Source organism: Pyrus communis, chromosome 15 (genome assembly GCF_041283825.1).
Source record: "Pyrus communis isolate YQ-2024b chromosome 15, ASM4128382v1, whole genome shotgun sequence".
Taxonomy (NCBI): domain Eukaryota; kingdom Viridiplantae; phylum Streptophyta; class Magnoliopsida; order Rosales; family Rosaceae; genus Pyrus; species Pyrus communis.
In genome coordinates this window covers 38,456,528-38,481,399 of record NC_142579.1, presented here as the reverse complement: position 1 = coordinate 38,481,399, position 24,872 = coordinate 38,456,528, and the positions used below count along the sequence as shown (strand labels likewise).

General features: G+C 35.6%; 4 protein-coding genes across 5 annotated transcripts; 2 read left to right on the top strand and 2 right to left on the bottom strand.

Annotated features, from left to right (window-relative positions):
- Positions 1 to 4,545: 4,545 nt before the first annotated feature.
- Positions 4,546 to 7,649, bottom strand: LOC137746577 (putative BOI-related E3 ubiquitin-protein ligase 2). The gene is made up of 4 exons (XM_068486598.2): positions 7,444 to 7,649; positions 7,250 to 7,353; positions 6,574 to 6,890; positions 4,546 to 5,461 (listed from the first exon to the last, which is right to left on the bottom strand). Exons 1-4 carry the CDS (start codon positions 7,518 to 7,520, stop codon positions 4,934 to 4,936), a joined length of 1,026 nt encoding a protein of 341 aa, XP_068342699.1. The 5' UTR covers positions 7,521 to 7,649; the 3' UTR covers positions 4,546 to 4,933.
- Positions 7,650 to 8,619: 970 nt separating this feature from the next.
- Positions 8,620 to 10,295, bottom strand: LOC137712841 (uncharacterized). Its single transcript, XM_068452017.2, has 3 exons — positions 9,609 to 10,295; positions 9,314 to 9,499; positions 8,620 to 9,224 (listed from the first exon to the last, which is right to left on the bottom strand). The coding sequence occupies exons 1-3, from the start codon at positions 10,095 to 10,097 to the stop codon at positions 8,943 to 8,945; spliced, it is 957 nt and encodes a 318-aa protein (XP_068308118.1). The 5' UTR covers positions 10,098 to 10,295; the 3' UTR covers positions 8,620 to 8,942.
- A 3,080-nt stretch (positions 10,296 to 13,375) lies between these two features.
- RID3 (Transducin/WD40 repeat-like superfamily protein) lies at positions 13,376 to 16,929 on the top strand. 2 transcript variants are annotated; one of them, XM_068487950.2, is made up of 8 exons: positions 13,376 to 13,889; positions 14,027 to 14,134; positions 14,228 to 14,361; positions 14,455 to 14,602; positions 15,013 to 15,212; positions 15,455 to 15,582; positions 16,008 to 16,234; positions 16,428 to 16,929. In XM_068487950.2, the coding sequence occupies exons 1-8, from the start codon at positions 13,584 to 13,586 to the stop codon at positions 16,599 to 16,601; spliced, it is 1,425 nt and encodes a 474-aa protein (XP_068344051.1). In that variant the 5' UTR covers positions 13,376 to 13,583; the 3' UTR covers positions 16,602 to 16,929. The 2 variants fall into 2 exon arrangements, with proteins under 2 accessions (XP_068344051.1, XP_068344048.1); XM_068487947.2 differs by having other exon boundaries at positions 13,455 to 13,889; positions 14,021 to 14,134.
- Positions 16,930 to 21,662: 4,733 nt separating this feature from the next.
- Positions 21,663 to 22,961, top strand: LOC137736209 (uncharacterized). The gene has a single exon (XM_068475787.2). It carries the CDS (start codon positions 22,023 to 22,025, stop codon positions 22,773 to 22,775), a length of 753 nt encoding a protein of 250 aa, XP_068331888.1. The 5' UTR covers positions 21,663 to 22,022; the 3' UTR covers positions 22,776 to 22,961.
- Positions 22,962 to 24,872: the final 1,911 nt, after the last annotated feature.

Here is a 24,872-nt window from a genome sequence, read left to right as displayed (position 1 = left end):
ATTTGCTTGGCCAATTTTCTTTAAATGATATTGTTTTGTTTTCTCCCTTTTTTACTTATTTCATATAATCTCATAATCATACAAATATTATTGCCACCTAATCATCCACTACGAAACCCTTTTTTGGCTGCTCAATCATGTCAAGTCAGACATAAAGTTTCTAAGTGATCTGATGCAAATCATTCAATATGGAATATTAACTTCACTAATATGTTGTACCTAACGTATTGTCATATTATGTCTAATGGTCATCTCAAATTCTTCACTGTTAAAAAATAGGTACATGATTTCTGCTCCCTCGTTTTCTCTTCTTACGTACATATACATACATACATATATATATATATATATATCTCTATACACACACACACACACACACACACTATTTTATTTAGTCATTAGATGGAGCAAAGTAAATAAAACCAATAGCTAGAATTAAAAGGTGATGTACAAAGGTGAAAATAGATGTCCAGAAATCACTCCTTAAAAATAAAGAGGATGGAAATGTAAGCGAGTCATGACATTCACAAAATGTAGTTATTTCTTATAAAAAATAAAAAAAGTCCAAGGTTATTGAGGAAGATGAAGACATCCAAGTCCAGGGTGTACTGAAGAAGATGATGACATGTACAAATCGTAACTTAGTGCACATTAGTTAAAGAGACATGCAAAGAATCATGCATCAAGTCCAAGGTGTATTGAAGAAGATGAAGACATTAGGTATAATCTAAAAGCTAAGATAAATTAAGGTTTGAGCACTAGAGCTTCTAATTGAGATCTGAGGAGCTTATGGACAAGGACGTGAAGTTAAGGTGGGTTTCTATTTCTAGGACCACTCCACCATGCATCTTAGTTGCTACTGTTGTTAAAAGTTGAACTAAAATTGAACAACCTATGTCCATGTGACACTCTCAATTTTGGCTTTTATTTACAGAAGGGTGAATTTGTCTCACGTCCTTCCAAAGAACAAGTATGGAATATACGTACAAATATATGAGACAATTGCCTAATGCTTGTGGAACTTTGAACTGTAAAGTGTTATATTTGGATGACTTATATCGAATTAGACATTGTCTTTTTCTTTCCCTTAATTAAAAAATAGAATAACTTTCCTTCTTCTTTTGTTTTCTTGGTGGGGGATGGGGGGTCATGCATGCACTCATATATTATTTGACATATATTGCATTCAAGAATAATATGGAGAAAGAAAGAAAGAAGGAGAAGGAGATCTAGAAGAAGCAGAGTGTTTCTTCTGCAATCACCAAAACTAGGCATTGGTTTTGGCGGATATGGAGAATGCAAATATCTATTAGAAAACATTCGTTCTTGTGTATTATTATATTATAGATTTCAATTTCATTGGGTATAAGGCATATGGTATTGATAGGGCATGTTGGTTTCAACAGATCTTGTTTATCTGATGATGATGCTTAATTGTTAAACCCTACTACTACTACTTTCTTCCTTAATTATTACCTTCTTTGAAAATTGAATTCTTTTAACGAAAATTGAATTCTTTGGAGACTTTTTGTAATAGTTAGTTTTTTTCTAATGCTAGACATATTATGCAGGGTAGTTGCGAAATGTGAGTAGCCGGTCAATCAACACAAGACAATTGGTTAATCGTCCACTCACATTTGGCAAATTAAATTTGTCATGCGTTGCAGAATTTTTAACAATATTATATCCCAGACTTTTTTCTACGTTAATTATCCTTTATACAAACAATATTATATCCCATACTATTTTAGCAGAAGCCTAGATAGTGACAGCATTTTTCTAAACAAGTAAAATTCCAAATCGATCAAATTTCACTCCTAAATGTAATGGCTTGTATTCAAACATCACTTTCTTTATATTGTGATTAATTAAACAAGCAAACTATTTGATTACCGCTGCTTTTTCACATTTATATTACGAACATAGAGATCACAAAAAAGTAAACTTAAAGAAATTAAAGAAAGAAAGACCCTCAAAGCTGGAAGCATGGCGATCAGAAAAGCTCGTGTGTTCACTTTAGAATGAAATGGGATCGATGGAATATAACTTTTGACAGTGAGAGAGAATATATACTTGGAGCCCCAAATATACTTTCACTAACATACGAAGGTCTGGTGAAAAGAAGGCAAAGAGATACAAAGTGGAATGAAGCCATGAAAGGCTGGGCAAAGTCCCCACAATACAAACAAAGTGAAGAAAATAAAATCCACAGCTTTAGAGGGAATAAGGAGGAGGGTTGGAATGATTGAACTGATCACAAAAAGAAAAGAAAAGAAAAATATTTATGATTTAGCTAGAAATTAATATAGAATATTGTGTGGGTTAAATGTGTTTTTTTATGCTAGAGATTGACAAAATGTATATGGGAGAAAAGGAGAAATGAAAAATGAAGGATGAGAAGAAATGTGAAGGGATGTGTACAGAATGACACACAAAATGAAAACAAAAAACACAAAACCGAAATGAATTTTAAAGTCTTTTCACTTTCAAGTTTCTGTTTTATATAACATCACGCTACTCATTCTCATCACCTCCATTCATCTCTCCCATGTCCTCATTTAATTTTTATTTTGTATGCTAGAGATGGACGAAAAATATATGAAAAATATGTGGAATGAAAAAGGGTGAAGGATGACGGTAATGTGAGAGAAATTAATGTGTATGAAATGACACACAAAATAATCAAAACTAAAAACAATTTGAAGTTTTCACTTTTTAAGTTTCTGTTTCATATAACCATCATTTCTCTCTACTCCCTAGTCCCTCCCATCACCTTCCTTCATCTCTCTCTAGTCCTCATTTCCCTTATATGCTTTTCTTTTATCTTTAGCACAAAAAATACATCTAAAAATTAAAAACTAAATGATTATAAAATAGTTTCCAAAAACCTCAACAATAAGGACACAGGTGAATGCTCTTAATCACTTTAGGTATAACTAACCCCTCACTAGTGTTGGCAAATTTTAGATATGATTAAGCAGTTTCTTAACTGTTTATGAAATTAAGAAAAGAGGGATTATGGGGTTAATTAGGGAGGGAAAAGGCAATTAAAGTGCATGAAGTGCATGAGGAGGATGAGTATGACAAGACTGAGTTCGGTTGGGGTTTGCGGTGGTGGAAGTGGAAGTGGAGGTGGAAATAATAATGATAATAATAGTAATAATAATAGATGATAGTTTTACAATCATGGGGAAGCATATTCACTTTCCTCTTTGTCATCACTTTCAAAGGCATGATTAGATAAAAGTTTATCCATCCAATCTCCCTCCCTCACCCAAAAGCAAACTTCAATTCCCTCCCCTACCTTTTTTTCCCCAAATTAAACTACAAACTTCCTCCCCAAGACTCATACCATAATAGCTTATGTATTTTTATAAAGTTGAAGAATGTAAGATCTGTTAATACCACATCATTTACGAGCGATCACATGTCATCTCATGCAATCCAAATTACCTCTCTATCACACTTTCAGTTCACAAGTGATTAGGTCAACCGTTATTACAATGTATAATTGGCATATATGTACGTGTTAATACAATCGTCCACTTCACATAATTTTACATGATATCAAAGGCCACGTCAAAAATTTGACGAAACTAAAAATATTATATTATAATGTGCAATCTTATATTTGATCAGTTGATTACTATTGAAATGAATTATCAAACCATATTGGGTTATGTTTCTTCGGCCTCAGCTAAATTGAACTTCTGAGATCGTCCCCATTCTTTTTTTCTTTTTCTTATAGCCTCCATGTGGGTTTCTTGGTTCTGTCTGGATGGAAAGAATAAAAGAAATGGAGTAATTAATCTTACATTTTTCATGCCTACTTTTCTAGTTATGAAGGGCCGGACTCTATAATCTCCCACCTGCTGGCCAGTCCAGATGTTTGATTTGAGGCCCATATGTCTATATTTCTTGTTATATCGGCCCGACGAGCCGCTCTATAATCTATGTTTTAAATGAGCCTTCCCGGTTTATGCGTATCAACATTGCACAAGCACGTACTAATCTTCTCAATATCGTTCTAATTTTATGTTCTTTCTATCGGTCTAATTTTCTCTGATGTTATAAGTTGAATGCTAAAAGTATAATCTCGTTGTGCACTCCTTACAAATGCATTCTTTTATCTAAATATAAAAGATTTGAAATGCACAATGAAAATTGTATAACGCTAATAACAATTCCGATAAATTAAATAAGTTTGAGAGCAAACCAAAACGAATTAATCTTGAATTAATTAACTAAACCAGTTTATACAACATTTTCCCAGTTCCCCCACCCATAAACCGGTTTAGCAGGTGGAGTGTACGACTGGGGTTTTACACCCTTGCACGCTACGTAATATAATCAGCTACTTCTTCGTTGCGTTACAGTGTACGTTGCTAGTAATGGACAAATAACATGCAGCCACGTATTGGAAATGCTGCTCAGGATGGTTCAAGGTTGTTGCTTACTTGCCTCTGAGTTTCTAAGTTTGGCAACCCATACAAGTTTTGGCACCAAACGGACGAAAGCATGTCACACAGATTGAAAAACACAACATTTTCGAACACAAACGATACATAGAAATGGCATGCCACTAATTTACATTATAAAGAAAACTCATTTTCGCACACCCGTTTTCTTCTCCCGCAGTCCTCCCTTTGTTTCACATTTGGATTGAATAAATTACAGGAGAATCAACGGGTGTGTAAAAATCACTGCTCATTTAAGAATCTTAAGAATAATGCTACTAATCATTCACAGGACGGCTAATGTCTATTCAAATCTTTACTCTTTAGCCCTATCTTCGGATGGCCAAATAATGCCAGTCTCACAGGGTGCTCAAGCAGTTAATCCTCAAATGACAACAATAATGCATGACTTTTGATAATTTTTATATGACATATGACTTAGACATAAAAGATAAACAGCTTTCTAATGTAACACGTTACACATACACCTCCATGCCGATAAACTTAGACGATTGACAGAGAGGGCAGACGCTGAGCTTACTTTCACAATCTTTACACAGGCAGAGATGCTTACAAGGCAATAGAAGCATGCACACTTCATTGACTCGACAGGCCTTGCAAGTCATCATCTCTTTCCCGTCATTATTCTCCTTGCAAAACATATCCAAATTGATTGAACGCCCATTGCAGCAAGAAGCTGTATCATCTACCTCACTGTCACCACATCCTTCTTTACTATCTCTACTTTGAGCATATACGTGCTGAAGATTAAACCTTAGAGATGAGATCATGTTTTCGTTGCGCCTGGCTATCTGTTGCCAAGCACCTGCTTCAACAGCCAACTGTTCCATTCGCTCTTCAAGCTCCATATTCTTCTTGTTAATGCTCTCCACTTCTGCTTCTTTCTCTCGCAGCTTCCGAAGAACTTTGTCTTCCACAGCTGAGAGAGTCTGAAGCTGGGTGGCTTGGACCTTGTCCAGGATAGTTTGCCGCAATCGGTCACCCTATAAAATAGGAAAGTTATAGTTAGTTAATCAGTTAAAAGAATCTATTGAATGGTTGTTCCTTGCTAATAAGCAAACACGTTGACATAAAAGCAATCATCAGAAAGCAATGGGACCCACAGAATATCCAACAACCCAAAAACGGAAGGCGAACAAGAAAACTCGAATAAGAAACCGAATATACACGAATTTTACTTACAAAAGACTGCTTAAACACGACTATACAAACCGCACTGTCCTCACACCACCACATCTACTACCTTAGCCGCAAGGATCTTCCATCAAGATGGAACACTTGAAACATTATCCGAGTTATGCCAAATCTTGTTTATTTTATTTACTAAATACAGTTCATGTTTAGATTGTATCAATAGTGGTGAAGAGTACAAATCAAAGTCGTCAATTTGTGCTCGGATGAAGCACTTTTTTTATTAAAAGATATGCCATAAACTTAGTAACAGATAACACATATTTTAGTTAAGATATCAAACCATAGTTGGACGCAATCACTATCTGTGAGGTTAGCCTGTCATGTGTTTTGGGAAGTTGATAACATTTTGTAGCATCTTGAACCAAACTGCATGACACGTAGTGCCATCTCTAATCATAATGGCCTCAAATATAACAAATCATATGAACGATCATTTTGAAAACGCAAAGGATAACAGATTCTAGTAATTTTGTGGATGCATGCACACTTAAGATGCTATAAATGTAGTTTTTCTAGTTTCGGTTTGAGAACTGTCAAAATACAACTTATCCAGTTCGCCGAACTGCAACTCTTATTACATCAAACATTTGAGTACTTGAAAATTGATCCATGGTTTTTATAGAAGAAAATAATCCTAAACAAAATCCAAGAATCTGCGATCAAAAGTATTAGATGTTCAAACCCATACATAAACTCAACAAAAATGGCATGATCATTAAAACAATGACATAATACCCCTATATACCAACATATACAAAAATGTACGACCATTGATCATCAGCAGATTAAGTAATCATCCTGTTATAAACACAATTAATTTAGCTTTTTGCAAGCATCTAAGACATCCCCAAAAAAGCATTCAACCAAACAACAAGATAAGGTCTTTGCCAAGAAACCAAACCTGGGCCTTGAGGAATCTATCAATCTCAGCATCCTGTCGCTGTAGCTCATGATCAACATCATCGCCGATAACTGACAGCAGTGATGAGTCCCCCGTAGAAACCATTCGAGTATTGTCAAGGGACAAACCCAAGCCTGTGGAGACCGATCGCGGTTGCAGGAAATCAATGGACGATATCTGTGAGTTGTTCTCCAGGAAATCCTGTTCCTTTAGCTTTTTCCTTTTGGATTCAAAACCGTAATGCCACTGCAAATCAGCGCCATTATCGCTGCCATCCGTTGCAGCCACGGGACCAGGCGCAAACCCTTCTACATGAACTAAAAAGAAGACACCAATCATTTCAGGTAATGTTCCACAAGCTCAAGATCAAAGAATCAAGGCTCTGTTTGGTTGCCAAGAAAGTCTAGGGAAAGTTAAGGGACAAAAAATGTCATGAATTTAATAAAGTATTCCACTTTCTGCAATTCCGTTATTAAAAATGATAAATTCAGCTGAAATTCGCAGCGAAAACACGGAAATACAGCTAAAGTGACGATTTTTATCTAAAACCCTCTGGAATTTGGAGCACTGGTATTTAAAAAAAACCAAAATTGTTGAGCTAGGTTTTGTTACAAATTCTGGGCAACCAAACAAAGCATAAGAAAATGAAAGAAAAAGAGGAGGAAAGAGAAATTACAGGGCGGAACGTAAGGAGGATGCTGCTGGGGGTGATCCTGTAAATTTCCGGGGTCATAATAGGCCACCGCCGGCGACATCTGACCGTCGATTGTGTACAAATTTCTACACCAAAAATGTGGAAAATAAATAGATTTAAGTAAATAAATAAAAGGAAGCGTCTTAAATATTGGACGAAATTGATGAAATAATTACCTGAAAGACTTGGATTGTTGCTGTTGTTGTTGTTGGGGTGGGTAGTGCTGTTGGAAATGGTGCCGGGGAAGAGCCATAGCTTGTGAGGTTTTAGAGAGAGAGTCTCAGAGAGCTTTAGAGAGAGAAAGAGAGTTCTTTTCTCTGAGGAGACAGAAACGAACAGAGAGAGAGAGAGAGAGGTTGCTTGTGTGAAATGCTGGCTCGCTGGCCGTCGAAGATTCCATCTTTTATTTTTCACCGCCTGTCCTCATTGTCATCAGGCTTCTTATTTGTGGGCTTTTTCGTAAATCTAACAAATTTTACTTTGCCCTATAGATTCGGCCCAATATTTTCGGGCCTGATAGTGAATTTTCAGTCCGGTCCATATTTAGAATTAGAAACTGTGCAAAGGATAGTGACATAGGCTCGTTTGGAAATATTTTTATAATAATTGAAACCGTTTTTGACGAAATTGTTTTTTGGTTCCAAAAGAACTTCAAGTGCTTTTTGAAATAAGCACTAGATATGTGCTTCTTGCATGAAGCACTTAAAGTTTTTTTCCAGGATTCACTTAGACTTTTACTAAGGATTGGATTCAAAAACATTTTCACTAAAAGCGATTTCAGTCTTTTAAAAGAACTTCCAAACGAATCCATAATGTAGTTAAGTCATTCATTAATCATACAATTCAATAGGGTGGCGATTCATGTTTTCAGATCGGGTTCATGTTGATAATAGTTGGACACGAACAAAAATAGTATATCCGGACACGACACAATTACTAATAATGTTACGATTAATAATTAGCTAATGTTCATAAGCAGAAACTTACCCATAACATATAATGTTTGTATCAAATACAGGGATTACTTAAACATGTTAAAACATGTAAATTTCGAATTATGCTAGTTGACTCAACACATGAGCAATTTATTGACCGTGTCAAGCGGGTTGACATGATTATGTCCAACCCAAACTTGGGATATTTCGTGATATTTTCTTAGTCGGGTTGTCTATATTTACATGTGCTTACCCGCCGCACACAAAAAAAATTTAAAAAAATATTATTTACAATTTTACACTCATTTTTCTCTATCACACACTTTTTTTTAATTTTTTTTACCGTTAATCTTTTTTAATTCATTTCATTCATAGTCAAAAATTAAAAAATATTTATGGATAGCACTACTCAAAAAATAATTACGAATGGAATTGCATTGCATTATTGAGATTATATATAAATAAATAATTTCATACTTTTACAATTACAATAAAAAGAAGAAAAATAGAATAAATAAACAAGAGAGAAGGTGTGAATATAGTAAGTAGTAATACAACCTGTAAATCAACACTCATCTCGGGCACCCAAAAAGTCCCAAAACCGCGTCATTTTCTACCCTCACTCTCTGCCCGAACTCCAAAAGTCTGCCCGCTGAGTTGTCCGCCACTTTTTCTCTTCAACGAAAACAAAGAAAAAGAATACAAATTTGTAATTTCGTGTGCTTCCTCGTCTCTGTCGATCAACTAGTGGTGCAGTTGTTGAGCTTGATCGGAACGTTGAGCTTTTTGGGATCGAAAGTTACAGAACAATGAACCCGCCGGTTGAATTTCGGCTTCACCAATTTCCCCAAAACGTAGGCTGTCGATCGGATCACGAAGTTCAGCTGCACCGGCACCGGCAGCGCCGTCGTCCCCGTCGCGCTGTTTATGCTTGCGCCGCTCCCGTACAGCGGGATTTTATCGCCGAATAACTGAACGCTGATCGATCTCTGGCTCTTCCTCGACTGATAAAACTTTTTAATCTGCATAAACCAATTGAGATTAGCAATCTAATTGATGACTAGTCGATGAAATTATGAAAATTAATGATTGAAAGTGGAAATTGGCTTACGGTTCCGGAGGCAATTGTGATTTGGAAGTACGATAGATCTAGAGTCTTCGGCATTACGTGCATTCCGAAGAACGTGCCGGTGTTGCGAAATGTGAACTTGACTGTGGAATTGACTGAGATCATATCAGTGGAGACGCCGGTGGAATCCGAACCCGCTTGAATCTTGAACTGTTCGAACGTCACGCTCTGCAATTAAACGAAATTAACCGACTTAATCACTAGACAGACAATCAATTAGCCAAATGGAGATGAGAGCATGGAGAATTGAGAATGGACAATGGCGAATCCGACGAACCTTCATGGTGATCTTGGGCTTCATGGGCTTACTGGCGCCCCAGAGAATCAGAGCGAACATGGTGAAGAGGAGGAAGAAGCCGAGAACGAAAGCCGGGAAGTAGCACCGCCGCGGGAAGCCTTTGGATCGCTCTTCTCCCTCCAGAAGGCCTTCTTCTTCAATGACGGCTTGCTCCTTCCACGGCTTCTGACCTTTCCGGTGGTGGCGGGACCCGTCATTGGGGTTGATCTTTCGGGATCCGGGTTTGAGTGACCCGGAGAACCGTGTGGAGGAGGACTCGCGGGAGTGGCGGCCGACTGAGGAGTGGGAGTGGGGAGGGGAGCCGGAGGGGCTGATGACAGGGGTGGACTGAAACGACGTGGCGGTCTTTTCTCCATCGTGGGAGTCGCGCGAGGGGCTCTGGACGTAGTAGACGGGGCGGCGGCCTGGGGATCTGGTGGGGGACGACGGCGCGAGGCTTGTCACCTCGGAGTCTGTCTTGGCGTGCATTGTGGCGGAGGTTGGTTTGTTTGGTGGTGAATTGGGGGAATTTAATGGAGGGCGATTTGGGGCAATATTGTGTGTGAGCTGAGCTCAGCTGCAATGAAGGGGTAACGGGGGTGAGGGGGACTTGGAGTAAGATTATACCTTGCTGCGAGGGACGCGGAAGACAAAGGTAGGGGTGCTAATTTTTAATTAATTAGGGTTAGGGGGGTTAATATTTGTGATTTGGTGGGTTCTAAAGTTTGGGTTGACGAAATAGCAAGGAACTAATTAAGCTGACAGACATGCCACAGTTGGCACCGCCCGCATTTCATATGCCAAATTGCCAATACTCGTATATGTATAGATACATAAACATATTGTATAATGATCGATCGTATAGCTATTTTTATATTTATTTATGTTTGTGGTGTTCATTTAATTTATTCAATCTGATATATAAAAATAATGTGTGTGTGAGAATCAAAAAGTGCATGTAAAAATCATATTCCGTAACTAAAAACGGTTATACCTGCATCTAAAGTCTTCCACTTGTATTAAGAGAAAATGCGAGTAAATTATCTGTTTACGAAAAATAATTGCATGTAGATATCAAAATACAATAACATTTTGTTTGAATGAGGAATTTTAAAATGATAAAATTTCATTTTCTATAATTTGTAAATTTTCTTGTTTTGTTAACCTAAAGGAACAATATAATTTAAATATGCAATTTATTATTTTAATCACTTACTCATAAAAATTTAGAAACGACATCTATTTACCTATAATTAAACTTGGGAATTGGAGATCTCATAATCCAATTTTTTTTTCTACACGGAAATTCTAAATTTATATGTTTATGAATTCAAATAAGTAAATTAATGCATATCAATTTATAAAATCTGAATTTTGTCAAAATTTTATGTTTATTTCCATCATCCAAACATAGTGTAACAGTTAAAATTTGTACTTTGAACATCATATTTGTTTTAATGCAACAATATATTTACATTAAGGAAGTGAAGGATTTAAGTTAGATCACACAATAAAATAACTATAATAATTTGTATCCAACTCTCTATTCACCAAAATTAAACCTGATATATATATATATATATATATATATTTTTTTTTTATTTATAAGTAAAGATTAATACTACTAAAAGTGCTAGGTGAGTAATTGTCGTAACCTAAACATAGACATATGCCCCGCACTACTTTTAGGGAAAAAGATATTGACCAACTAACTGTACAGACCTTTTTCACGCTTATTTATACAGAGTGAGTATTAAATTCTTTACTCCTTCGCGTTTAGCACGCTTTTGAAAAATATTTCTTACTCGCACGTAATAAAAAATTAAAACATAAACTCTACATTAAAATTTCATAATTAAATATTTAAAAATGAGTAAACATACCAATTAGTTGGAGCTAGTAGTTAATTTCTTTCAAGTTCTTTTTCTCCTTTTCCGACTTCACTTGTTCCAAATAAGAAGTTGTTTTATTTTTTTATTTTAGTACAACGATATATTTTACATTAAGAAGAGATGAAAGTTCGAAAACTACACAATAGGTAACCTAATTTGATATCGAATTAGCCATCCACTAATTTCGAACCTAAGAAATGGCCAGATAACCAGTATTAACTTATCAATTAATTCTAGATGTGTCCATTCACCCCAAATTGTTGAATTGAGTGTCTTTGTTTTACATTAGGAAATTTCTAGGTGATTTAGAAAATTAAATTAGTTTCAAAATGTGGGCTCCATGGAAACATGTGAATCCATGTGAAGAAATACACCAAAGAAACCAAGCGACGGTGCACATATATGCTTTATTGTAATTTAAAATGCTTGAAGACGTGCACTGCATCCGCCATTGCCAACAATGCTGATGTCATGCATGTGCTATATATATTTTTTTGTTATTTTTTGTATTAAAAAAAGGATAGAACTCTGTTGCTGAAAAGATCAGCAGATGAAATCAAATGTTTAAACACGTGTCCAATTATGATTGATGATCAGTAGTTGCTGCTAAACTTTCAGCAGCCAAGTCCAGTTCTTAAAAAAATTACTAGACTTGAACGCTCCAACAAATATTCTGGTGAGTAATCAAAGTGGAATCCTGCTTAATGATTATCATTAACACATGAATTGTTATTTGGAACTAAGGGCTCATTTAGAAAAATTAGTAAAATGAATGAAAGCATTTTTAAGAAAAATATTTTTTTAGTTTCAAAAGCATTTGAAGTACTATCTACAACATCAATTATGTACTTTTTGTAGGAGGCACTTCAAGCGTTGTTCCTATTTTACTTGCATTTTTACTAAGGATCTGCCCCAAAAACGTGTTTCATCATTTTAAAAGTGTTTCTAAACGAGACCTAAATTTTAAACAGCTCAAAAATATGATAATTTTCTCTAAAAATATTTTCAGTTATTTAAAAACACTTTAAAAAAAAGCCTAAAAAAACATTAAAATGCCATATATGGCGAGTAATCCATAAACATTTTTATCAACCAAATCTTTTTTTCGTCTGGGCAGAAGGCCCAATGTTCAATTGAAATACTTGCTGAAACATGAAACCCATTTGGTTCGACCAAAAAGAGAAACCCATTCGGGCCCAAATTAAACTTGAAACGCATCAGCGAGACCATCATACATGCCTTGATTCCAAAGGATTCAAAAGTCGGTATTTGAGCGCAGCGCCTCTACAAATTACCCTCTTGAAGTTTGCTTCGTAACACACTTTGCATCCTCTTGTTTTAAAATTTGAGAAAGAAAACCAATCACGAAAGATTGGGTATTTACCAGCGATATCTTACCTCAAATTAATTCAAACTGCATAAATGAGAATTTGAAATCAAATGTATAGAGAGAACATATTTATGTTATCCAATTTTGTTATGCTTAAGTCTTCAATCTCTTAATAATTATGTTAATCTTAGCGAATTGTCACATGTCCTTTAGTGATATTGTTAAATAGTGACGCTCCTCCTTTGAGGTTTGGCTTTTGCTTAAGTAAAACCTTATGAATGTCAAGAATAATAAATGACATAATTATTTATTAACTTTTATCAGATAAGGTAGAGATGGTAAATTTGAGCCACTTTTTAGCGAGAAATGAGGTGGAAATTAGAATGGATATGACATCCAGTCTTGTAACGACTCTTATATTTTGTTGCCTGCGTTGCCAAAAAAAAAATGCCAATTAAATTTTCAAAACTCAGATTGATCGAGTCGAATTAAAAAAGAGAAACTTCAAAACGTGTCAATGTGGGAAACAATCAACAATGGACAACAAATTACAAATTTTTTTGTTAAATCATAAATAAAAATTTGAACCATCAAATATAAGAATTATAATTAATCCACAATTAAGACAACAATCAGAAACTTTCACAACAATTGCGAACGGGGCCGTTTTGAGACCCTTCCCGGCCTTTTGCGTCTGCCCACGCCATTCAAAAACCCTAGCAAAAACCTTAGAGAGCAGCACCATCAACGTTTATGTATCCTTACTCTGTCCTAGATTCCAAAACACTCAATAAAAACCCTCGTGAGAACCCCCAATTCACCAATCCAATCCATTCGAATCCATCTGTACTCTCAATGGAGCTGGTGGTGGCCTCGTCGTCTGTCGAAGCCGGCATCGGCTGTTGGGACCTCCGCACCGGCGCCGAGCAGCTCCGCTACAAGCTCTGCGCTTCTCCGCCTCATGGCCTCATTTGCGTCGCCGAACGATTCCTCGCCTCCTCTCAGCTCCGTGAGCCTTCTGCCTCCTCTGGCTCTGTACAGTACTGGTCTTGGTCCAAGGTAAGATCACCCCCTTTCTTATGCATACTACCTGTTCGATGAATTGCCTCATTGATAAAAAGCTTACTTTTTTTTTATATAATTTTGGTAATTTTTGCAATTTATTGAATTTATTGAATTTTGTTGTGCAGCCGCAGGTTGATGTGAAGAGCTTCCCAGAAGAACCGATCAATCCGCTCGCTGCGAACAGCGAAGGGACGTACATTGTTGGCGGTGGCTCATCGGGGAATATCTACTTGTGGGAGGTTAATTTCCTAATCGTTGTTCTTCTAGCTCTTAAGTTTATTTTCTTTTGAGCTCTGAAATGCTGATAAACATTTGTTTTTGCATGCATTTAGGTTAATACTGGTAGACTGCTTAAGAAATGGCATGCTCACTACAGAGGTGTTAGTTGCTTGGCATTTTCGGATGATGGCTCCCTGCTGATTTCGGGGTCGGAGGATGGAGGCATTAGAGTTTGGTCTCTTATAGGGTAACCACTTCTTATCTTATACTTTTGTATCTTTATATTGTTTTCAGTCATGCACTGAAGACGTTTATATCTCTATCCGTTGAATCTCCACAGATTATTCGATGATTATCAAAGTCAACAGGAAAGCCATCTGTACATGCATAATTTTACGGAGCACACTCTTTGTGTAACGGATGTTGTCACAGGATATGGTGGATGCAAAGCCATTATCGTGTCAGCATCACAGGATCGCACATGTAAGGTACGGTATGCTCTTTAGTAAATTATAAACTGTATTTGGAATAATAATAATAATGTTTTATAACGGACAGATCATGTACTGAACAACGATGACAAAGTAAATAGAATGGGGTCTGGGTACTATAAGAGAAAACGATTCATGAGTTCACCATCCACTTGTGGATTGTTTGTCTTGATTTGTTGACCTTTTACTTTCTTAAATGCTCAGATTTATCTTGTCGGTGTTTTGTATCTTGTAATGTACTTGTTATAAGTCCCTCAATGTGTACTACATGTCTTTTGCCTATTATTTACTGATGCAATCTTATTAATCCTCAATAAACAAAAAAGCAATGCATTTTTGAAATCGCATGTGTTTGACATTTTGCTCCATCTAGTATTATGATTTTTATTTGGATGTACATTTCTTAGGTTTGGAGTGTAGGAAGTGGGAGATTATTGAGAAATATTGTTTTCCCTACTATAATTGATGCAATTGCACTGGATCCTGGTGAAAATGTCTTCTTTGCCGGTGGTAGAGATGGCAAGATATACGTTGCTGCACTTAATGCTGAGAGCCCACTTAACAGCAAGTTTGGGTTGCATATCATCGATTGTTTCTCGAATCACAGGTTTCTCTCTTTTCTGATAGTGAACCTTTTGGTGAACTTACTGATATTCCAGTTTGCAGTTTTATTTGTTATTCTGATGAGTTTTCTTCAGCTACACATCTCTAACATTTAACTGTGTATTTTTCGTTTTTCAAAGTAACCAGCCAAAGATTGTTGCACGTTTTAAGAACCCGGCACTCTTCATTTTGTTGTGACAGCAAAACTCTTTTAACTGACAACTTTATACTTTGACTTTTGAACAGCAAAGCTGTTACTTGCCTAGCATATGGCATTACTGGAAATTATTTGCTTTCTGGATCAGAAGATGGCGTCGTTCGAGTTTGGGATGCTAGAACTCATAACATTGTTCGTGTATTCAAACATGCAAAAGGTTATCTCAATGCTATTTGTATTATTGCTTTCTAACATCCATAATCTCAAATATGTTTCATTTTAATTTGACTTTTAAATGTGTCTGCTGTCTGTATTTGTGCCATTTCCTAACTAATTGTGTTTTCTAATGAACTACGGATCTGTTAGAGCATACACCATCTCTGTTTCTTTACCTTTCGTCCCCTCAACTTGTTCTAATGTACAGTTAACCCAACCTATTGTAACAAAGGTTGTTGTAGATAATGTTCCACTGTTTATTTTATTATCTTCCCCGGGCTTTGCATATATGGTGGTGGTATTGAAGCAAATCTAGTGCAAATTAGTTTACATTTTATATTCGACTTTGACTGTTGTTTATTCTCAATCTGCCAAACTTTACTAATTTGTTTAGTATTTACATGAAATTTGCACTGTACCGTGCAGGTCCAGTGAATAATATTCTAGTCGTTCGACAGCATTTTTCTCAGATGAATTCGTATGCGTCCTCGAGAAGGCATGGTTCATCATTACCACCTCCACTGGAAAAGTATACAACAGAGGAAGGCGGAGACATTAGAGCTTTCCTTGGAGGCCCGGCTACTTGCAGTAATTTGACAGAACCATTGTACATCACTGAACAAGTGATGAATAGGCAAATCAAAGAGCTTCAGGTTCGTTTTTATTGCTTCATAAATATTCTTAAGACAGTAATTATAGACATTTCGGGAGTGTGTTGGTGCGTATGTGTGGGCACTGGGTATCCACGCACAGAACTACTAATAATGTTTCATAATTATTCAACTACTGGAAATGAACGGTATATCTTCACGGACGTCGAACTTTACTTCTGGTCCTCATTTTCAGCAACAAGGATCTGCCTCAGCAGAAATGGAGATTGAGAGACTGAAGCGCGAAAATGAAAGAGCCACACAAATGGCTCAGCAGTGGAGAAAAATGTATGACAACTTGCATCGGTTCTGTGTAAATGAGCTTTTGGATGGCGATCAAGGAGGAGTCTCAAATGGAAATGCAGCTTGAATACCTGACAACTTACCAGCTTTGTTTTGTTCTTCGTATTTTTAGTTCGTATTCCTATTTTCTTGCCATATTACTTTAAAATATTTGTAGAATTTACTATGAACTTTCAAATTCATGTATTCTGTGTTTTTGCCTGTGTAAAGGTGTCAACAGGGCCGATTAGTCTGGTCCATTTAAAGTCGGCCCGTGTGAATTTGCGGTTGTAGGGAGTGGGCCAGGCGATTTGTTGTACTTGTCTCATTCGTCTCGTTTTCTTGACATAACTAATATCTAAACGGATCATATTTTGTTAAATTCGTTAAAATGAACAGGTAACAACTTTATTTAACGGATGTGTCATTTATGCAATGCGAAGAATGATATCATCATGATGATCGTAATTCATGTTCTTTGAAGCCAAATAAATTAGAAGGAATTCCCACAACACGTACTCCAATGTGACCAAAACCCAATACTTGCAGTTTAAGACAAAAACCATCCTGTGAGATCACCAAACCCATCATGACGCAAACACCTCCAAATAAGCAAAACCCTTTTACCAACACAACAGTAAAGTCTGCTGCTGGACCAAAGTGCCTTCTCTTCTTTTCCCACAACCCTATTTTTTCCCTTCAAATTAGAGGAGAGTGGCAGTGACCACCATCTTGAAAACGAAAACAACAAACTTCGAACCCAAACAAGTGCATGAGATGCTTTTTGACTGTCTGATTTGCCCAATTAATTGGTCGAACAGAAACAACTGCAATACACCACCCTATCTGAAAAAATTGATGAAAATCATGCAGAGAGAGAGAAAAAGATCAAATAGGGGACCATTTCTCATCAAGTATAAATTTATAATAATTTGTAATGTGGAAGAAGTTATATCTTTTCCTTCTTTCTTTGCAACAGAGTGTGCTCGCGATTCCCAACGGAGGGAAGGTAAATAAGAAGGTAAATACAACAAAAGAAAGTGTCTATTTAATATTACGATTTAGTGGTATTTCTTTTTACTTATAAGTGAGAGGTCTCATGTTTGATTATCGCCAAATGTGAATTTGAATCACATTATTTGTAGTTTATTGTGAGACCAGGCCCTCCCCCTTCTGCTTATTGTAGATAATATCGTTTGTTAAAAAAAATAAAACAAAATAAAGAAATTGGAAAGAAACAAACATTATTTATTGGACGCTGCTTGACTTATTATGTCTTGAGTTATTCATAATTGATTTTTATTGGGTTATAAACACTATAATCGAAATCATTTATTTTCTTTTAAACAATTTTAAGAACTTTTGCAAAAACTCATTCAATTCGAAGTAAGTCCAGTCATTCATATAAACTAAATAAGTTGACAGGTCATAGCGAGGATGTTATTTGCTACCATGATTCGATTCGTTAAACACACATGGATGGCTAAACGGCTTCCAGATTTAATGATTTTTTTTATAAACATAATCTTCAATAATAATAAAGAAAATGAATGATCTGATTATAATGTTTGAACGGTGAAATGATAAATGATATCGTCACAGTAAGAGGAAAAATAATGGGTATATTTCTAAGAATATGTATGTGTTTGCTTGCTAGGTTTGGTGTATTATTAAAAGGGTAATGTTAAGGAGACTAAATTTTTAAACCAAATTTTGTAAACTAAATTATGTGGTTGTTAATTCTTATATTATTACTTAAGTGTTGATTAACGTGCTCATTACCTATTTGGCGACACATTATTTGGTTTACAAATTTAATTATAAATTTAATCTCTCTAACATTATTCTTATTAAAATATGACCAGCTAGGTATACAAAAATTATAAATGTTTGATGTGGGGAAGAAGATAAGGTGGTGCAACCAGTGATAATGCAAAGTTAAAAAATCCCCACCCAACAGCAAGATCTCTCTTCTTTAGATTCTTTTTATCCAATCGAACTTCTTACACAGAACATGTCTCTTTATTCATGTCTCATGCCAACAGCTTTTATTTTATTGTATTAATTAATCCGGGATAGAGATTTCATCTCATCTGCTACAGTATATAGTTGTATTCACCTATATATATACTTATATATTGAACTTTTGAACAATATTTATTTTATTTTTATTATAGAAAAGTATATATCTTGACGAAATCAATTCCATGTTCTCAATTAGTCTTCTGTTTTATTCGATCACAACGTAATGGTGAAGGGAGGTCTAGGGTTTAGGAAGTGAGGCAGATTAATCTAAAGCATAAAAGGTTAATGATTATGGTATATATATGTCGTGCTCCTTGAGTAAATGGTATCCAGCAAGCTCCTAACTAGCTAGTTCATTGCCAAATTTAGTTGAACCCATTTTTAACTTAGGGTTTCATCAGGTTCTCATGGTTCTACTGATCAGTCAGTTTCACTTAGTTCCTACTCTTCCTAATATATCCTTGTCGGTAATATGATTATCCATCGCAGTGATCATATGTGGTATTGGCACTAACCTGGAACGCGCAGCTAAACTTCCTAACATCCCGTCTAGATGGGTTAACCCACCCGAGTTTTGGGGGCCGAGTCCGTCCAACTTCATTGTTGACATAGATATAGATGTACTGAAACAATTTTTGTTATTTTTTGTACTCTAAACTAGAAAAAGTTAATACATGTGGGTTTATGTTACCTCAATATACATCTCTCAAATGAGTGAAGCTCTGAAAATGTATTTTTTAAAGAAGAAGATGTCTTGCTATAAAATTAATTGGTAATATGAGCAATAGCACTTCATGGTATATCAGAGATGTTAATTCATGTTTTGAATTTAACAGCATATGTATGTGCTCCCATGTCACTCAATATTTGTTGTCCATATGTTAGGCTTAAATTATATCACACATGAGAACTAGTGTGTTCATAATGTAAATTTGAGTCAATATATTAAAAACATTCTTTATATATGTTCTTGTAAAAAGTTACGTTGATTGTTATATTGCCAATTAGTTTCATGGTCAACCATAAGCTTATTTCAAATACAATGGAATGTTAACATGCATTCGATTGTAAAAAAGAGCATTATTTACTGTATGACATAATTAAAAGGGTAAATAATAGGTTTTACATTCGACTTGATGATGATCACAAGCCGCAGGCTGCGTGATAATTATATATATTGTTCGTTATAGCAATTCCAGCACATGAATCAGGAGGGTAGGCACCAGAAAACCTGATCCATCTCGAAACGCGTTCCCAAGCAATAAGAGAAGAGAAGATGAGTTTTGTTAGGCTGTACTACCACCATACAATAAAATACAAACCCTAGCTAAATCATATCATTATCACATATGTGGAGCCAAAACCCTAAATATTTACTAGCTACATTATCTAGGACTCTCCGATTGGACCATTGACACAGGCAGCAGGGCCACACCCACATCCCCGGCTGATCAACGGCATCGTATTCCCACCGCCAGCCAGGAAAAGAAAGGAATTTATCTGTCATTTATGAGACAGATGGGGAGGGGTTCTGGTGAGATTTCTGACACCTGTCATGTGATTGTGAGGGCTTTGGCCTTAAAAAACAGGGACTGGGACCACCTCTGGATCCCCTCTGCTGAGCAAACTGAGCAAAACATCACAACCTTTCATTTTCATCTTGTCTTGTTTTGCGTGAGAATTTTTCACTATTTAAATTTATTTCTACTACAAGATCAAAAATGGAAGGATATGATGTTTTGCTCAGTTTGCTCAGCAGGAAGGGTCCGGAGGTGATCCCAGTCCTAAAAAAAGTGAAATTTTTAGGACAAAGTCGGACCATCACAGTTGACAGTTCCACTCAAATGGTGTTTTTCTGTATAATAAACAACCACTTTCAGAAAAAACACTTTCACGTACACTTTCAAACAGTTGGTAGATCTGAACCCTCACTACCTGTACATTTGTGTGTTACTGTTAACGCTTCTCTTTTGGTGTAAATATCTAGATTTACGGTGAGAATCACTGAAATTAAAATGACCATCTGCTGCATTTGATTAGGGTTTTCGGTCATTGGTCAATTCGTACACTGTGTAAGTGCTAGGTGGGGCCCACTTGTTAATCTAAGGGTCCAGATGGAAATGATGGACAGCATGCTCCACTGTGATGCTCTTCCAAATATAGGAAGCAATAATCAGGTACGAACCTTTTGACTTTTTTATCTCCATCCCGGAAGAAGAGATTGTTTCCCAGCAAAGAAAGAAACCAAAAATCAAGGCAAGGAAGAAAAAGATCTAACAGCTTTGGTTATTTTAAAAGATTGACCACACAACTCCAAGAACATATATGTGATTATTCGGGACGTTAATTTCCGGTATTTCGTGTGGATGTCGACACTAGTTACTCAACAACACTTTCATAGTTTTTTGTTCAAATTTGAAGTTTTAACTCGAACATTTAAACCTAAAATATGAACTTCTAAGGTTATTTATACCTTCAAACAACAATTAACCGAGGACTAGATAAAACTTTGAAGGGAAAGTATAGATGAAAACTGAGTGTCGATCAAATTTAAGTTGCAACTTTCACCTTAGATAAAACATGTTGGTCTAGAAGCCTAGAATAACTGAAAAAAGTTTTTAAAGAAAATGTTTTTGGAAATTTAGTAAAAATATAAGTTAATTTTGGAAAAACATTTGAAGTCATTCTTACAAGAAGCACGCCAATTATTTCAAGTGCTTTTGGAACAAAAAATATTTTTTATAAATCAAAATTTTTAAACAAATGATGTGTCACCAATAAAAAACAAATACGTTAATCGACACTTAATCAATCAACCAATCATTTACAACCACATCATTCGGTTTACGAATTTTGTTTAAATTTTTTTATCTCTCTAACATTACTCTTTTTATAAAGCGCTTTCAGTTATTTAATAGTACTTTCAGATGAACTCTAATTCCATAGTTAATAAAGAGGCAGGATGAGTTAAATTTTTTTATGGCACCTATATATGGTTTATAATTAAGTGCAGTAACAACGGCACTTCGCCATGTAAGTCAAGAAATAATATAAATGTATTTTATCGAGTACAAAATATTGATAAAACATCAATTTGAAGTAAATGAACCTAAAATTGGAGTCTCTATATATTCTTCCAAGAGGACTGGTGGTCTGATCTCAATATTATCACTATTTAATTCACTCGTTTCCTTCGGCTTCTCTTCTCTCTTACCTTTGTGTATTTCTCTCCTTCACTACTCTACTGCACATTTTCTGGTAAAACTCCACTAGCTCTTGTATCTTTCCCATCCCTCTGCATCCAGCAGTACTATTTTCCATCACTTCTCAGCCTTCAAACCCTACTTCCCCCTTGCTGTTCTCTTTTCTTCTCAGACACTTTAAATTTTATTTTTCTTGCCAATTTATAATATAAATAAAATTATAAGTACAATCTTAGCTAAGTACAATCTTAGCTATATACGTAGCAAGTATATACATAGCAATGGATATTGGCCAGTACAAATCAGAGGAGCAGATGGAGATGATGATGATGATGCAAATGGAAAAAATCTCCGAGCTCTGTGGTGCCTACAACGACGTTGTTTCCGACCTGCCGCAGTCCGATCTCAATTTCTCCGCCACCACAACTAGTCCCACTAGTCTCAGTGCCACCATGTCTCATTACACTACTGACCAAAACCCACATAACAATAGTATCCATTCACCAAACTCAAACTCACAATCCTTCCTAAACCTTCCAACAATCCCATCCACCATTTCATTCACCAACACAAACCCTACCGAGCAAACATTGTTTTCAACACCGTCACAAAAACGTGCTTCGATGGCAGCCATGAGGGAGATGATATTCCGGATTGCAGCCATGCAGCCAATCAACATCGACCCGGAATCCGTTAAGCCGCCAAAGAGAAGGAACGTGAAGATTTCTAAGGACCCTCAGAGCGTGGCGGCCCGGCATCGGAGAGAGAGGATTAGTGAGAGGATTAGAATCCTGCAGAGACTTGTCCCGGGCGGGACAAAAATGGACACCGCTTCCATGCTAGATGAGGCCATTCACTATGTCAAGTTTTTGAAGACTCAGGTCCAAACGCTGGAGAGAGCTGCGACCAATAGGCCTACCGGGATTGGATTTCCTGTGGCCATGTCTAGTGGGAGCTACATATCTAACTCTATGGCTAAGGCTTATCAGGCTCCTCCTTCTCATCAGAATGTGCAGCATTTCGGTGATGCTTAATTATTGATTAAATACTACAACTGATAACGAGACTAATGTTAATTGTTTGATTGTGGGGTTGTAAATTAGGAACATGCATAAACTATTGTGATCTTCGTCGATCTCATATAGTTTTAAGCTTACTTGTAATCCATGTTCTCTTTTCTAATAATTTAATAATAGCATCCCTTGATTTTCATGAAGAAATCAGAAAAATTGTCAGAAATGACTGTTTTAAATCTTAATTTTATAATCGTCAATTTTTGTTACGTAGTCGAAATTTGATCACTAATGTCTTTAGATATTTAATCATTATGTTATTAATATTTCTTAATCAGTTTAACAATTAAAATTTAAACTCTATAAATTATGATCAATTGAGATGGGGATTCAGTACTTTAACATATGGTCCTTGGGAACATACAAAAATGTACTATAATCTTTAGTGAGTTGACAGGTTTAGGAAACTAGATGTATCTTTGTGTGCCTGGGTGAGAAAAAAATCTGGAGAGACCAAGAAGTAGCAGCTGGGTCATGATAACAATAATGTTGATGGACCCTGCGTGTGCAATGGAATGGTTGGGACAAAATATTGTTGGCACGTCAAAGTTCAATGTTTTTGCATTTTCTTAAGGGACGAGTGTACGAATTAGTATATTTATTTATTTATTATAAAATAGATTACACCTACACGATTATTAACTATAATATCTTTGTTAAACACTAATTTTTGCAGCCATTTAAGAGATGCATATGTTGTATGATACACTGAACCACAAATTGAGATTATACAAATATAAGTAATTAAAAATAAATTACTCTAAACTACATATTAATGAATTCTATTTGTCAATCAAAAGAGAATGAAAAGACATTTTTGTCTTCTATCACAACAAAAAATATTAAGGATAGTAACGTAATTTCACAAAATAAACTTTTGCTGTTTTTTTCTTTCTTTCTAAACTTCACCTACAGGTGAATGTATCATGTCTAATTTAAAAAATAAAAAATAAACTTCTCTCCATCTCTCCCCACTCCCACTTCTCTCTCACTCTCTTTCTCTCTCCTTTAATTTTAAAAACAAAAATAAAATATTTCACACACATATTTTGTGTGTGGGTATGTACTAGTATATATAACACGACAGGACAAAAAAGAGTTGTTTTTTTTTTTTTGGTAATTTCAAAATTGTTCTTGTCTCACCAAAATTTCAAAAGAAAACAAATTTAGGAAAAAGGAAAAGTAGTGATACTATAGACTATTAGTAAATTTATCATTTTCTAAAGGAAATCTTAATAAATACTAATAACTAAGAAAAGCAACTAACAAATAATATATTATTAAATAAAATTTAAAAAAGAATCAAATAGCACATTTACATGTGTGATAAGAGATTAATACTATACGTGTGTGACAAGAGATTAATACAAATAAAGCATGAGCATTTCTTCGTAACAGTATATTCAAAGTTAGGGAGAGAAGCAAGTATGATGGGAGGAGGAGGAGAAGGGAAGAGGTAGCAAATGTTATGATTGTGAATTATAATTCATTATAGTAGAGAATGCATGAGAAGTCCACGTGAACTTTTCTGACATAACATAAGGCGGTGGTGTTAGCTTTTACGATTAGGGAAAGTGATAATGTTGCTTTCAGCGATCACCACTTCACCACCCTTCCCCTTACCAACACGTGAACTCAATCCCACGTGGCAATCCTTCGTGGCTCTTTACTGCCAACACAACACAACTTGTTGCACTCTGCTCGCCTAAGTTCACTCTGGTTCGTTCTTCTAAGTTTTTTTTTTCCTTTTACGTGCCATGAGTTCATGTAGTTTAACAATTAACAACGACTAATGTATAGAAATATTAAATTTGATGATTTCATTCATAAGGCTTTTATGTATGAATTTTAAACTTTGAGCTTTAAGGATTAAGATTCATGAATTGGAAGTTAGAAAAGTTAATTGACATTTAATTAATTATTATACTTGTATAATCAAAATCATAATTGGGGTTATGTTGTACCATGTTCCCTCAAACTTATGGTTGTTAAACACATGCTCATTTGTTTTTATTAATGACGAAAACAATCTAAATATAATAAAATAGAAAAGAACTG

Bases quoted from the DNA above. Each gene is read 5' to 3' on its own strand.
- LOC137746577 (XM_068486598.2), bottom strand. From the start codon at position 7,520: ATGGCTCTTCCCCGGCACCATTTCCAACAGCACTACCCACCCCAACAA. The intron at 6,891-7,249 runs GTAATTTCTCTT...TCTTCTTTTTAG, and splicing joins TCCTCCTTACGTTCCGCCCT to TTCATGTAGAAGGGTTTGCG. The intron at 5,462-6,573 runs GTTTGGTTTCTT...CCTATTTTATAG, and splicing joins ATAGATTCCTCAAGGCCCAG to GGTGACCGATTGCGGCAAAC.
- LOC137712841 (XM_068452017.2), bottom strand. From the start codon at position 10,097: ATGCACGCCAAGACAGACTCCGAGGTGACAAGCCTCGCGCCGTCGTCC. The intron at 9,500-9,608 runs GTTCGTCGGATT...GTTTAATTGCAG, and splicing joins AGCCCAAGATCACCATGAAG to AGCGTGACGTTCGAACAGTT. The intron at 9,225-9,313 runs GTAAGCCAATTT...TGGTTTATGCAG, and splicing joins TCACAATTGCCTCCGGAACC to ATTAAAAAGTTTTATCAGTC.
- RID3 (XM_068487947.2), top strand. From the start codon at position 13,584: ATGTATCCTTACTCTGTCCTAGATTCCAAAACACTCAATAAAAACCCT. The intron at 14,362-14,454 runs GTAACCACTTCT...GAATCTCCACAG, and splicing joins AGAGTTTGGTCTCTTATAGG to ATTATTCGATGATTATCAAA. The intron at 16,235-16,427 runs GTTCGTTTTTAT...CCTCATTTTCAG, and splicing joins GGCAAATCAAAGAGCTTCAG to CAACAAGGATCTGCCTCAGC.
- LOC137736209 (XM_068475787.2), top strand. From the start codon at position 22,023: ATGGATATTGGCCAGTACAAATCAGAGGAGCAGATGGAGATGATGATG.